Genomic DNA, 16,269 nt, shown 5'->3' on the forward strand with positions numbered 1-16,269 from the left:
TCTCACCCATGCGACATAGAAATCTAGCTGTTTTGCTAACATTACTTCTCTTATCTCAGTCTAGTCATCTCAGATCAGTCGTCTCAGTCAAGATGTTCACGCGCTCAAAACTACTTTAGAAAAAAAAGAAACCCTTGTTGTCTTCTGCTGTGCCCGACATAGTTGTACTAAAATCAAACAACAACAACAGCAACAAATATATAACAAAAACATAATAACTTAAGGTAAATCCATCTTTGAGAACACACCATGCAAAAACATTTCGAGAGAGACAAAGACACAAACGCATACGATGTCGAGCTTTTCAGTATTACGCTAGTACGTTCCACACAGCATGGTCAATTTTATATTATGTACAGGCCTAGCTCAGTACATTTTCAGGTCAGCGTCATTATTGAGGCTAAAGCTACATAACTAGTTTTAAATACTTCGTGTGAAACAAATTATAAACTGTTAGCTACATTTAATGACGCTGACCTGAAAAGTGACTGCTACAGTTAGGATAAAATTCTCAATGCTGTTTGAAATGAACTAGGACAGAAAACACTGATCCATGCACATTGACTATAGACCTATAAACTTCATAGCCTCCCAACTCTCTTAACAGCTATATAAAACATGCTTTATTCTAATTTTGTTAAGCATCTCCATTGTGCCCCGGCTGAATCAAAAATATACTACAATATTTAATGACAAAAATACAATTACCAGCCAGAATGAATCATTTATCCGCCAGCACATTAATACATAAGCAAATTTCACTGTAGCACTTGCCATATTTCCAGGACAGAAATAAATAATCAAAGAACCTGTGAACTTGAAAGTTTAGGACATGGTTATCCGGTAGAGTCCGATTTTGGAGGGTCTATTATACACGGGGGTAATTTTACAATCAATATTAAGGACAACACAAGTATGTCACAAACAGTTTCACCTACTCCAAAGAAAATAATAGTAATACACGATAGTGACACAGATCTCTAATTATCCATGAATAATAAAGCAAGATGTTACTCTTCGTTACAGCTTGTACTACGTATGTTTACAGTAGAGATGAGTAACCAATATCGTTTCATTATTCACACTATAACTTTTCAAATTTGGAACTATTGAAAATAAACAGTTTTTGTAATAAATATTAATTATTTATTGTCATTTTCATATAACATCCATATATTAAATGTGATAATACCTCATGACTCTGCGACGTTTTATGTTGTTATTTTTCTTTGCTCACGCGTATAAACTATGTACTTCGGACATAACGGTCACACCACAGCCCTCATTAACATATTAATATTCATGCGGACAAGCCTCGTGGGGAGACAAATAATATAACCCCTTGACTGGGATTGCCTTATCTCGGTCGAAACCCCAACATAGATTCTGTATTTCACAATCCCGTTTATTGACGTTGTTACATCTTTCACTTTCACACTTGACTTCGTCTCCGTGGATCATTTCACGGTTGACTTCGTCAAGGACGGATATAATCTTTCACAACTGTCTCAGGCGTGTATTCACAATCTTGTTTGTTTCGTATTCGTGAGACTATTCTGATCTATTTTTTTAAATCGCGCGTAAGAAATTTTCAATTTGTGTATCTTTGACTTTCTCCAACGATTGAAACATAGATAACTGAATCAGCTTAATTATTCGATAATCAGCTGATATTATATATCGATGTTCGAATTTTCGTTGTTGTAATGATTCAAAATCATAAATAATTTTGTCAGGATTAAGTTGATCAGAAACATTTATACCGCCATGTTGTAATTTTTGAATTGCAGAACTAATAGCTATAATATTTTCAAAATTTAAATAAAAAGATATTTCTAAATATGAATAATTTATTTCTGAATCAGAATCAGAACTGTGAAATATCGTGTAATCGAACCTAAATGTAAAAAATTGATGGGGTAAATGGTAGTCAATCCAAAATATTACTATGAAATAATAAAAATATAAAATAAACAGTAGCAATGATGAGAGGTTATTATTGCATGGGGTATCCTTCATTTGACAGCATATGCCGTTCCATAAGGGTCTCTCCATACAAGGCCTTTCTTATGTTTTACATTATGTTACATGTCACATCGGAATTCTTTGTTATTTTTCTTGAATGTTGTATGGGGCACCCTTCATGAGGCTTTTCGTCCTGGCGTCATTCTTTCTGAATGCCCTTGCGTGGGCATACCTTTCAATGAGATTGAGAGATGATCATTGCTATTGTTTATTTAAGGACGGCACAACATTAACTTAATTCTACAGACGACACAACACATACAAACTGGCGCCTTCTATACGTTTAACAAAATGCACACCCTCCCAAATAATCAAACACAGGGAGTGCAAAAGATGCCCACGACGTTGTGACATAATGGGAGTGTGCATTTTCGGTTAAAATATCGAGCAGTTAAGGTGGATCCTCAATGATAATACTGGTCCTATACTATATAACCTAACAAATACTTATTCGCTGTTCATATTTTTAGTTTTTTTTTAAAATTATTATCGTTGAAAAATCTAGAATAAGAAAGACACCTGACAAATTAATTTTTTTTACAGATGTTTCTTAAAATTCCAAGGAAAAAACATTATTCATTAGTAAAAAGAATTGGTTAATGTTTACGTTTACCTGAAAAGACACTGACGTTGAATTTAACAGACAGAGTTATGCCCCTTCCTCTAAAGTATTTTTACAAGACAACAACAACACAATTCAAAAGTAATTTTTGGCTGAATATTTTCTTGTCCTATTCAGAAGTGGCAGCGTACTTAAATTTTTTTCATTATTTTTGTTTATATTTTTTTGAATACGCCGATTTGGTAATATTATCTGCGACGTGTTGCAAGAATGTATGCAAATATCAAAATATTTGCAAGCTGCCTTCATTGATTGAAATTTTATTTCTTCGTCAGTCTCCACGTCCACAGATATAATCGCCCTGTGAAATTTAATATATTTACCAGTACCAACACGTGTAGAATTCTGACTTTGTGTAATAACCTATAATTTACACAAATAATTATTTTTATATCTGAGTCAATATGATCGATCACAAGTTCGTCTTCGATTAGTCCATGAAAACTGATTTTTTTTTAGTAGACAGTTCCTGATGATACCTTCACGAGATGCGTCATAATTGTTATTAATGGGATGTTTCATACATTCATTTTGTTCCATTTATATAATAATATGATTTGTCTAAAAAATTATTTTGAAAATCTGGCGAGACAGTCTTCGGCGTTTTTATGACCTTGTCATTACCGGCGTTATTTGTTTAAACATAATATCGTTTAACTCTCTATATCGTTTACCACCACATTGCACACATAACGGCGTTTGTCATCTAACTCCAACAACATATCGTAAACACGGTGTTGGTCCTAAACTCCCTCTTTGCACGCTTTGTAGGTGATTTGCACATAATTCATTTTCGCAGGCATTGTTACAAGGAGTTCTATTGACAAACCATATTAAGAATGAGCGTATCCTGTGACTTCAGTTATTTATGAAATATATCCACTAAATGATAAACCTAGCGTTGATGATCTCAAATCGATGAAACTGTCAAGGCTAAATTGTGAAGCTGAGCGAATTACTGAACACTTCACAAACATGATACGTTGAAATGGTTCTAGATCCGATCATTAGCCATTTACAGTTATTCTTGTTTCAATCATTATATATATATATATATATATATATATATATATATATATATATATATATATATATATATATATATATATATATATATATATACAAAAGATTCGATTTTGACAGAAGAACCCCTGATTTGCCGAGGCGAGCTCTGGTTGATCCGACAATTAAACTCTAATTAAAAGTACTTACGACGCCAAGGAAGAATTTCGAAGCGATGGTGCATCTCATGTGTGGTCAAAATTCCGAATTATACGCGACACGGAAGGTGTTGTCAATGCTACAACGAATGACCAACGAGCGGTGACGATTCTTCATTTCAGCGTAAAATTTATTGTGGGAGTAAACGATAATTGGATTATCCGTGACAAACGTGACCCTGTTAAATTACTTCACACTGGGAATATTGCAAAGTTAAATAAAAATTCCGAAACAGGAATGTTGATTCGTATTGACAAACCATATTAAGAATGAGCGTATCCTGTGACTTCAGTTATTTATGATATATCCGCTAAATGATAAACCTAGCGTGAATGATCTCAAACCGATCAAACTGTCAAGGCTAAATTGTGAAGCTGAGCGAATTACTGAACAATTCACAAACATGATACTTTGAAATGGTTTAACTGATCTAAGACGTAAAAAATAAATGAGAGGGCAGAAACAGTTAAAGATACCGGAGCGTCTATCAAAGACGTCGCTGAACTGGGAAAGAAATTAAAATTTCCAATAATGTTTAAAACAATAACCAGAGATTGATAATAATGTGCATGCGTGGACTTCGGCTATAACAATATTTCCACGAAATCGAACTGTTAAGTTCTATAAAAGTGATATGTTTTATTTTATCAGACAATATTAGTAAAAACGGTCCTGTTTTTCCTGTGGCTGTTTCAAAGTTCCGAAACTATGATCAGTTTGTAAGACCTAATGAATATATTTATCGTAAAGAATTTCTCTACGAAGAAATCAAAATCTGGCGTCGAAATATACCCCTGATGATGCTGAACAATTACTGAGTAATTGTTTTATCGTGCCGTCAGTTGCTGCTCATTTTTCTCAGTAGGAAAATTCGTGGAAACCAACACGGTTGGAATTTCTTCAAGAAATGCAACCCAGTTGTGTGGAATAAGGAATACGATTATCAGGACATTATCTCGGTTGATATGGTTGCATGTTATCCCGGAGGTTTTCTTGGAATGGGAGAGTGTTCTGAATATTTTAAGAGATTTTGACATCCAATACACGAGATGGCCAGAGTTGCGATAAACGGACCCTTACCAGATTTTGACTTCACTGGATTTGATCGTATCGAGTCATTCAAATTTAGACCGAGAAACCTTTATCCGATCGTCGCTGTTTGGTTTGGAAAACATTTTAGCGAACGCTGTTGTGTTCCAGTAATTTTATTATGTTATTTCCTTGATGAAAAATTATTAATTCCGTGGGTTCTGAGTGCAGCAATTATATCATCTGGTCCGCAGAAACAGGTTCGATTACCACAACAAAAGAAATATTCTGACGATGAAAATCCTGATATAAATGATTTTGGGAATAAATTCTCAAAAGATCTTGGCAGAAAAATAATTGATAAATTTACGCAACGAGGATCATATGATCATAAACGACATTGTACAATATTAATTATAGACGATGCTGAACTCCAATTTATCATTGCTGATACATCGGAGAGAAACACATTTATAAGTCTAAGTAATGTCAATGTATCGGATGGAACTAAATTAGGTACAATTGTGAGTTACAATGATGGTGAATCAGCGCAGATTACTCATTTAAGATCTTCAGTGCTCGCGTACGTTTCCATAAATTTATTATCCATGATAAACATTTTTTCTGATGCTGCTATTAGAGTCACCACACATTCATTTTATACCAATAAAAAATACAGGATTGCTAAAACAATCACATATCAGTGCTGATGCATCATCTGGCGAATGGAGAATACAACAAGAATATATACTTATTTATTCTGAATCTGCCGACATTGAAATCAAGGATATTTGTTAAAAAAATAATCAGATATCACAACTGTCATCTGCACCATCGGTATATGGTCCCGTGACTAGACAAAAGACTGTTTATCTCAATGGACAGGGAGGTTCTTGTAAAAATCCACGTGCGATAGAATTATTCATGAACAGTTGCTCAGAAATGGTTTATTTGACACTCACATATTGTCTCGCCAGATAAATGAACGAACGAGGAGTTAAATCTCATACTTACCACAGCTTCTTCCAATGGAAGGGAGATACATGGACTCTTGAACGAATCGGTGAAAAATATGTTCCAAAGATTATTCTCAAGGATGAAATATGTACGGTTTCACTGGAGACATTAAAAATATTTCTTGATTGGTTATTGACAAAAATTACTGCTGTGATAATGTGTAGCGATCATGGTCAACCACCGCCTTTTGTTGGATTGTCTCCGCATGAATGGCTGTAACAATTCGTAGATTACTATGAGATAACTGATGATCATAGAGCGCTTGATCCAGAATTAAGAGAACTTAAGAAATTATTCAGACTACAACCAAATAAAGTTCAGTATGAAATAATTCGTAAGATAATTTCAGAAACTCTCATTAATGATTTTAGGAATATGTGAAGACCAGATGATTTGACAGTTGCAAGTAGAAAGATAGTTTGTGAGACACTTGAACAACAATTATTTCTGTTACATAAAGCAAAGTTTTCTAATCAACTTGTAACATTGTGTTATCGCCAAGCAGATACTCGACGGCAAAATATCGACGCTGAAATTCCAGATTGCGGTAATAAACAAAATCTTGTGTTAAATAATATTGTTTTAGTTCCTGTCAGTGTTGTTGAGAGCGCGTTATCGATGGATAAAACTCCATGGACGCTAAAATATGCAATAACAATTTTTTCTTCACAAGGATTAATTATATCGGATACTAATATCTGGATTATTGATTATCGAATCTAGTGGTCAAACTTAGTTTATCTCGCAGTGTCGCGAGTCAGAAGAATATCTCAGTTGCGGAGGATTATCATAAACTTCTTAGAAAATAATGATCAAAACCAGGAATTAACGGGGAAAAAACGCGACTTTGATCTAGATGCTGAATATATCATGACAGAATAATCATTGTGCGAGCTGAAACACAGTAATGTTGTGGCAATATTCAACTAATAATTCAAGACAATTTACAGTAGACAGACTAAATAGTAGTCTTGGTCACACGCAAAAATGTGATGCTGATCTGTCTTGAATGTAATCGACGTCGAGGCGCTAGTTCACAAACGTGAAGGCAGTGGTAATTGTGTGTCTTCAGGAATTACTTGTAGTTTTTCACGTACAAATCCACGCTGAAGAGCAGTTAAATCTAGTCTGTAGATTGAAGGTTTACCCGTGGATCTTATCACGCTGCACATTTTATATGTCGTCACACTCCACATAGGATCAGTTACTCTTATTTTTACCCCTTTCAAGTTCACCAGGTTCATATAAATATCTTACAGTCACATTAGTTAGTACTGGTTGTTTTGAGGAGTCACGTCGTTGTATTGGTATATGTTTTATTTTTGTGATCGCATTAAAGGATTCATCGAAATTGCACTAGTAATTTCATTATTAAACGCATCTATCACACTTGGTAGTCTTGCAACCCGTTTGAGTGATCTCATGCCTTTTTGAGCTTTGTTCAGGGATATTTCCTGTACATACTGATATCCAAATAACCGCTAGGCAAGTGTTCGATTAAATAGCTCAACGATTGGCTGACCGAGATGAATTGCGTTATGTCCTCGTCTGACTTTGACGTTATGTTTTTTGGTCAGAGATGATACTACACCAAGAAATGAATTGCCAGGATCAACCTGTAGCAACTGCAGCCATCATTGACCTCCACGTTGATAAATTCGTTCAAACACAGATGCAACTTCAGTTACTATTTTAGTTGATAGTGGTTCTACTTCTTTATACCTGCTTGCAACGTCAAGGACACTTAACACGTATTTGTATGTGCGTGATTGACGTCTACATGTTTTAATAGTTTCGTGTGGTAAAATTTTTTTATCTGCTTGATGATCTTCACTGGGAGCGCTGACATTAAAATGTGCGTACCAAATTTGTTTAGGTGGTGGTAGATACATTTGCCATTTTGCAGCAACAGAAAGTGTGACATTTGCTGCATCAGAGAGTTTACTAATAGCTGCTCTACCCCTCCAATATCTTCTTGGGCTATAATAAATCGATTCCATGATATTAATAATAATCGGTGGATTAATTACTGGCCCGTAAAACTAGTTAGCCTTTCATCGCTGATTTTACTAGGAAGCTAGCAATTCTTTCTCTGGGAGATTTATTTTTGATGGAATTTGACGAGTGAATCAACTTGATGTCTGCAATATGTCGTTGTTGTAAATCCGTAGTTTTATACGCGACATCATGAACGTGACATACTTGATTAATATCATTGATTGGATACTCTCCAGGCCTCGGTTGATCTCGCTCGTCAAGTCGGATATCAAGTCGAGTTCCAGAATCACAATAATCATATCCAAGAAGATGTTTTTCTCCTGGATACTTAGCCCATGGAGCTCCTGGCAATTTTCCTAATGAAGTAGCGATATCACCACCTGTTTTCCTTGACTTGTCAAGAGAGATAAATTTGAAAATTTTTTTTATGACATTTCACACGCTTGTAAGCGCACGTTTTTTTTTTGTTTTTGTTTATTGTTAATATTGTTGTTAATCCACTTGTGGGCGTAGATGCTCTGCAACATATATATCATTACTCAGCATAAATTCATATTATTTATTATATTTGTACAACATATATATCATTACTTTCACAGCGACACGAAAGCAAGACGCAGACAAACACCATCCACCAAATTCTCTCGGAACAATTATCATAGGCCATTTGGATCTGGTAAGACTCAATTGTTGCTTAATCTGATAATGAGATGGCTCTAGTGGGATAAGTTATATATAGTGGCATCATCTGTAGATATGTGTGGGATTGGGATTTCTAACGTAGCTTTAACAATTTTTCAGTCATATCGCTACGATGTCTGCATTGTGGCAGTTTAGAGTGATGTCTAGCACTGGCATGTAGCATGATGTCCTACCTAGTCATATTATCCTGACGACAGGCCGACCAGCTAAACCTCTTAATGCTGAGCGCCTAGCTAGGCAGCTGTTAGTACCATTTTTGTAAGTCTTTGATATGACTCGGCCGGGGTTCGAACCCACGACCTCCCGGTTCAGAGGCGGATGCTCCAACCATTTAGCCACCGGAGCGGTCCATCTGTAGATGATCAGCGATGCTATGATGTGCTTAAAGATTTTAATGAAAATGCAAATTTGTTAGACGAGGATGGTTATGATATTATTGATTTTTATCACTGATGTTGATGAAGCCCCATTTGTAGAAGACCTCGATGGATTTATTAATAATCTCGTAGTATACGATAATCTGATGCTGGATATTTTCTCGAGGCAGACACAAAATCACAGACGTGACTTATGTTACTCAGCGATATACACAAATACATAAAATGAGCAGTTAAAAACTTTCACGTGCGCAAGCGCTACCCCATACGGATTTTTCACAATAAATTTGCGTGATCCTCGGTCGCGATATCGCATAGGTCTTGATAAAATTTTAGGTTAAGAGACAGCAGCAGGGAGGGTGACGACCAAGATTGAGCGTCCGGGTGGTTAAATAAACACACAAAATCACGAGCGTCAAAGATAAAGTAACAAAATGAACTGACCCAATTAGAAAAATCTCGGTCGGTTAGAGGCTTTGGTTGGAGGTTATTAACCTTGTATTTTTCATTTTTGTAGGAAGCTTTTTTCGCGAACGGACTCTTCTAAAAATGGTATGTTCACCCTCCTTGCTGATAGTGGTGTAGGGCTGGAGAGGAATAGTTGAAGGATCAGTTTTGTATTAACAACCACTTTTCTGATTTTGTTTCTCTGCTGTACGACACGTGTAAAAATGTTTTCATCTCGATGGTTATGGAGTTTCATTTTGATAGCGGGTGGCTACAGAAAGATGTAAGATGCACCCTTAAACACAGAATTTCTTTTTACTGTTTGCTACTACTCTAATGAGCAAATGCACACGGTTCAGGCTTGCATCTTTGGGTTTTATTTCCATGCTTGAAATTGGTTGATATTACTCTGATTTATACGTTCCCAGAATTAAGGTATAATTATAAACATTAAACGTCATAAATTATAAACACACACACACACACACACACACACACACACTAAATAGGAATTTGAAACTTGCATCAGTTTATCTCTCCGATGTCTACGAATTCCATTACTTTTACCACTAGAAATTAATCTCAAGATTACAAGGACAGAATGTAGTAAAATGCACATACATGATAATTCATTTGTTTGGAGAGGGGTTGGGGTGTGTGTGTGTGTGTCAAAATATGATGTATACCAGCAAATAAATGGCTATTCCTCTCCACTGTATACAAGTTTGTCTTTTCGTTTTGATGACGAAATAAGACACTTTCTATCCAATGAGCTACTTCGATGGTCTCTCTCGCCATGTTTGGAAAATTTGGGTCACATACTTTCGTTGTAATTTGTTACTAAGGGTTCATATGGGTGGGTTATACAATTTAACAATGAATGCTAAAATGGTATTGCAGAGAGATCAATAGGTGACTAAGATTTGCTTACAGCAAGAACAAAAAAATATGTACAGCATTATTCATAATCAATAATATTATGATGAAATGTGGAAAATGAGGATTTGACAAACTTTTGAGTTGTCCTTAAGGTAGAACAAAACAGTTTCGTATGGTTATCGGGGTAATTGCTTCACCAAAGAGACACCCATACTTCATCTCCATGTTTCTCTCCTGCTATTTAGACTATTGTCAAAAATGCACGATTTGAATTTGTATGTGCAAGGGTACGTTCTAGCGCAAACGTTTATACAAGCTGGGTTCCGGGTTAAGTTTTCGTCCACACTATGCATAACGGCTGCCAATTTTCTTCTAGCTCTATTTTTTTGTGTTTACTATAATTTTCGTTGTTAGTTTTGTGTGCAGGAAATAGGTCTGGTGATGGTTCATTTTTCTCTTCATCAAAAAAATATCTGGGACGGAATTATCACCACCTTAAATATGAAATATCTCCGATTAATTTATTATGGGTTCTTAATGGGTTGTTAAGTTGTTTTGTTCGATTTTCACGTGTTGCGAGGAGGGTGGATGGTGTGATTATAATAGATGTATCGGCTTTGTCCTGCCAATATACATTTTAAAAAGTCATTTTGTTCAATATAGGTAATGATTATTTGGTCAATAGACTGGCAAGTTTTCTACAAAACGCCAGCAAGACTGAATCATGGACCAAAACTTTATGTAATTAAGTGTGATGGTTATCTTTATAAACGATGTTTGATAAATCCAGTAATTATCAAACAACCTATGTCTGAACCTACATTAATAGCGAAGTTATCCTCAACTAAATAAACGAACAAGATTTATCAAAATCTATGAAGAAATGTAACAACACCGATATTTAAGGAAGAGTGATAATAGATATTACAATATTTAAAAATATATTGAATATATACGTAACAAGAAGATTTTATTTTGTTTTCAGGTACCTCCACTTTGCACCGAAAGGGGTGAAGTGACAAAATATAGTATGCCCCTAGTCCCAGTATAAAACTAAAACAAGTCGTTTGCCATACCAGGCGCACTCAATAAATGGATTTAAAAAAATAATGTTTAGTTTTTCTTAATGTTTGGATTATAGGGGAAATACGGTATGGAAAGTGTAACAAAAACAAGGTCAGCCACTCGTTGACGGAATAGTCAACTCCTTTGAATGAAATAGCAGTAATTGTCTCCCGTGACAGTTATTTATTTTGTACGCAGTGAAGGATCAATTATGGCAAAAATCGTTACAGTGTACATTCTTTATAATTTTTTTGTGTATAAGATTGATTGCAGATTAAAAATACTTTATTTGTTAAATTTGCACCAAATTAATTCCAGTATTTTACCGCAAAAATAATTGGATATTTACAATGTACATAATTACCGACTACATAATCTCCATCGATTATGTTTGAGTTTTGCTGATATGGGTTTCACGCCATTTTTCAGCACATGATAGGCTGCTATACGGGATGGCCAGTATATGTTTTGTCGAAGAAGAACTCTTGGAACCTGGGAAGAACCACAGACCCACGGGAAGCTACTAACAAGCTTTCTCGCAAACCCACTTTGCCTCTAGCTCTAGACACCGTGATAAGATGTCAGTGATCTGTAAAGACGAGCAGAGGCGTAGCTTGGGGGGGGGGGGGGGCGGGGCAGGGGGGTACATATGTCCCCGGGCGCCAAGGTACAGGGGCGCCAAAATGAGGCTTACAACGTTACATTATAATAAGTAAACAAGGGTAATATTCAAAAATGTGATTAAACGGGGAGGGGGCTGGGGCGCCAATTTTATAGTTCATCCCCGGGCGCAAAATATCATAGCTACGCCTCTGAAGACGAGCGCCTTAGACCATTCAGTCACCTGCCACCCCTACCCCCTTCTTACCAAGACTGTGTTGGCTGTTACATGTAACTACATTACAGAACCAGCCGACCAGCCACAATTGTTACAATGTATCGATTGCTTGTCATTTCAAGTAAAAATGGACGGATTTTATGCAGCATACGGTCACAAATTCAGGTCAATAACAGATAAAAGGCTATTGTTTGCCTTTCTATATTTCTAAATTTCTAAATGAAGAAATGCCCAGAAAACATGGCTCTATGAATATACGTGTCAAACTGGCAAGTATTATGAACAGCTTATTATTTTCGTAATTCTTTCGAGTATCTGTCATCATATGCTTTCTTTTTTCTCTTGATTTATCAAAGTACGCTCTCCTCATGACTGCATACCATTTTTATCAAGTATGAAATTAAAAGAAGTTTATTTACATCTGTATGGTTAAATACATTTGGTTTAGATGTATAGTTTAGGCGAAACAGCAAAGAAAGCCAACAGCTATTAGTGCCAGTCGGTTTGTGTTTTTTTTTCTTCTTTTTTTTTTCGTTTTTTTCCCCCTCATTTTTTAGGAATGTATTCTTTATATTTAGTTATCCTCATCTTTAAGTGGAAATTTTAGACCATTTCTAATGACATGTATTTTGGTGCAAATTCCTTGTAGTGGTCAGTGCTGGGAAATTAAGTATAATATTTACCTATGATGCAGAAAATGCCTTAGAATTACTTTAACTGACTACAACGTAGAAAGAAAGGTAGGCCTAGCGAAAACAATTCCTACAATTAAATCTAAAATAGTTGATCTTCCCTGTGTAAACAAGCTGGAAGTTTAGGTCAACGCTTGAGTCCCCAGCATTTGTTAAATGATATACAGAGTAAGGCTGGAACAAGTAATGTAGAGGTGCTCCGAAATAACTGCCCATCCCCACCTACCCCCATCCTCAAATACTCCATAGACTCTTAAAAATTACTCATTCGGACACTTTATAATCTTAAACTTTTATAAACATATAGGGATCTGACCACTTGTTTCTAACTTCCGTTGACTGCCAAGAAAATTAAGTCTCCTGTGGGTGGGTGGGGTTTCAAACTCTGAAAGTGAACATTTTGTATAATACAACTGTGAAATTTTATGAAAGTCGTTTGTGCACGAATAATTAAATTTGCCTATATTTATGCTATAGGTTCACACTATATTTATTACCTCACTCAAATCCACGGATTCTTGACTTTGTCCATCTTCCGAAGTATCTGATTTTCCACTCTTTTCGTCACTCATAATCAAAAGTATGTTAACATAAGCGGACGTATCATCTGACGTCATTGTGTAGATATGACGTCAAAATGCAAACGATAGAACAAATAGAGTTCAAGAACACTCACATGTTTGGCTATATGATTCTTTCAGACAAAAATTCCTGATTCACCGTTTCATTATAGCTGAAAACCCCAAAAACAAAAAATACATTAACTGCATTTTTGTTAAGTATCCTGTAAAAGATATTGAAAAAGAAATTCCGTTCATACATTTTTTTGGTAGTGATTCCCAGTAATTAGGCAATCAGAGGTACCGAATGTCACTATTCATTTGTATTTATCAACCAGTCAATACTAATTCAGGTATCGTAAACGTTTGAAACTGGTAATTTTATTGAAATGCATTGAACAAGAGTGAAACGATCGCACATGTGTCTGAAAGGTGACAAAGAGATACTAGGTCAGACTTATTACATTCAAACGCAGCCCATACATTGTGGAAATAATACGTGGTTTGTTTTAGAATGATACCGATTTTGGGATCTATATATCTATCTATCCACTGATCTGGAAAACCACCTGTCCATCCATATATCTCTAATCCATACTGGTCATTTAGACAGTGCACATGTAACTACCTACAATGTTAGTAAGGTGAATAAGCCTAATAAAAGCAGCACGTATGATGCAAGGAGTTTGGTCAAGTAGCAAAAAGGAAACAAGGCTCGAATTGTGGGGTTAACATATGAAACTAGGAATACAAGTTTGCTCAAATGGACCACGTTTCACTTAATATCTCGAATATATCTTTTTTGATATTAGGTTGGTTACTGCTTGTTTGATCTGTCCTTAGGTAAAGTCCCAGGGAAGGATGGCATCCCAGCAGAAGTCATCAAGTGCGGCTGTAGCGTGCTGCTCACACACCTGCACGACCTCCTCTGCCAGTGCTGGGATGAGGGTGCAGTACCTCAGGACATGAGAGACGCCAACATCTTAACCCTGTACAAGAACAAGGGTGACAGAAGCGACTCCAACAACTACAGGGACATATCCCTTCTCAGCATCGTGGGTAAAGTTTTCGCACGTGTCATCCTGAACGGACTGCAGATGCTTGCTGTCAGAGTGTATCCAGAGTCGCAGTGCGGGTTCCGCGCAGAGAGGTCCACAATCGACATGATCTTCTCCGTCAGGCAACTGCAGGAAAAATGCAGAGAACAACACAAACCCCTCTTCCTGGCCTTTATGGACCTCGCCAAGGCGTTCGATCTGGTCAGCAGAGACGGACTCTTTACAGTCCTAACGAAAATTGGATGCCCTCCAAATCTGCTAGGCAAGATCCAGTCCTTCCACGATGACATGAAAGGCACAGTGCAGTACGATGGCTCAACATCCGACCCCTTTGACGTCCGCAGTGGAATGAAACAGGGCTGCGTCCTTGCACCCACACTCTTCGGCATCTTCTTCGCAGTCCTGCTCAAACACGTCCTTGGGACGTCCACAGAAGGGATCTACCTGCACACGCGATCAGACGGCAGGCAGTTCAACCTGACACGACTGAAGGCAAAGAGCAAAGTGTGTAAAGTCACCATCAGGGACATGCTCTTCGCAGACGATGCTGCTCTAGCCACCCACACAGAAGCTGAGCTACAGCATCTGACGGACCGCTTTGCTAAAGCATGCGATGAGTTTGGGTTGACCATAAGCCTAAAGAAAACAAACGTGATGGTTCAGGACGCGGACTCTCCAAGCACCATCATCAACAACTACGAACTTGAGGTGGTCAGTCAGTTCATGTACCTCGGCTCTACCATCACCAAAAACCTCTCGCTCGATGCTGAGCTCAACAAGCGGATCGGAAAGGCATCAACAACTCTCTCCAGGTTGTCGCAGAGAGTGTGGAACAACAGCATGCTGACCCTGAACACTAAGATCACAGTGTACCGTGCCTGCGTGCTAAGCACTCTCTTGTGCGCCAGTGAAACCTGGACTCTATACACCTCACAAGAGAAAAGACTAAGCGCCTTTCACATGCGATGCCTCCGACGCATATTCGGGATCATCTGGAACGAACGAGTAACAAACAACGAGGTGCTTGAGCGTGCCAAGATTCTCAGCATGGTCACACTCCTCCGCTAACGTCGCATCAGATGGCTGGGCCATGTACGTGGGATGGATGACAGACGGATCCCCAAAGACATTCTTTATCCGAAAGTCTCCTCTGGAAAAAGGTCGATCGGACGGCCACATCTCCGCTTCAAGGATGTCTGCAAGGGCGACATGAAAGCCCTTGATATCGATGTCAACACCTGGAAAGAGCTCGCTCTAGACAGATCAAGCTGGCGACATTCTCTGATCACTGGTCTGAAAGCCGGCGAGGACAAGCTACGCTTGCTAGCTGAAAAAAAAAAAAACATCGCGGAGGAAGAAGAAGCAGCTCCATCCAACACCAGATGCAACTTTCAAGTGCAGCACGTGCAGCAAGGACGGCCACTCCCGTGTTGGACGACATAGCCACAGCAGACGCTGCACAACCACCAACCAGGACATCTCTCATGGGCGCACTTCCATCGTCTCTGGAGACTAACGGATGCCAACAACAACAACACCTGCTTGTTTGGCAACATGATCTAATCAGCCAAAAATTCAACAGAGATTAAGGAAACAAAAGATGATTATAACATCTTAAATCCTGCTGAAAAGAGTCCCGTTTTTATTATCTTCTCTGGAAAGCCTATATTTGTGTTGTTAATTGTACTGCTTTCTCGTTTGTCTCATGGATGAAATATTACTTCTGTTTGGTTTGTAAT

General features: G+C 37.4%; 1 protein-coding gene across 1 annotated transcript in view; it reads right to left on the reverse strand.

Moving 5' to 3' along the window:
- Positions 1-13,506, reverse strand: part of LOC149796197 (E3 ubiquitin-protein ligase MARCHF8-like) — a 30,111-nt gene extending 16,605 nt beyond the window's left edge. Inside the window, exon 1 of the mRNA XM_089964206.1 lies at positions 13,410-13,506. Within this exon, the coding sequence (XP_089820332.1) occupies positions 13,410-13,484 (75 nt within the window). The 5' untranslated portion in view covers positions 13,485-13,506. The remainder of the gene's footprint in view (positions 1-13,409) is intronic.
- Positions 13,507-16,269: the final 2,763 nt, after the last annotated feature.

The sequence above is a fragment of the Sinohyriopsis cumingii genome, chromosome 7 (genome assembly GCF_028554795.1).
Source record: "Sinohyriopsis cumingii isolate HCF-2022 chromosome 7, ASM2855479v2, whole genome shotgun sequence".
NCBI classification, from domain to species: Eukaryota; Metazoa; Mollusca; class Bivalvia; order Unionida; family Unionidae; genus Sinohyriopsis; species Sinohyriopsis cumingii.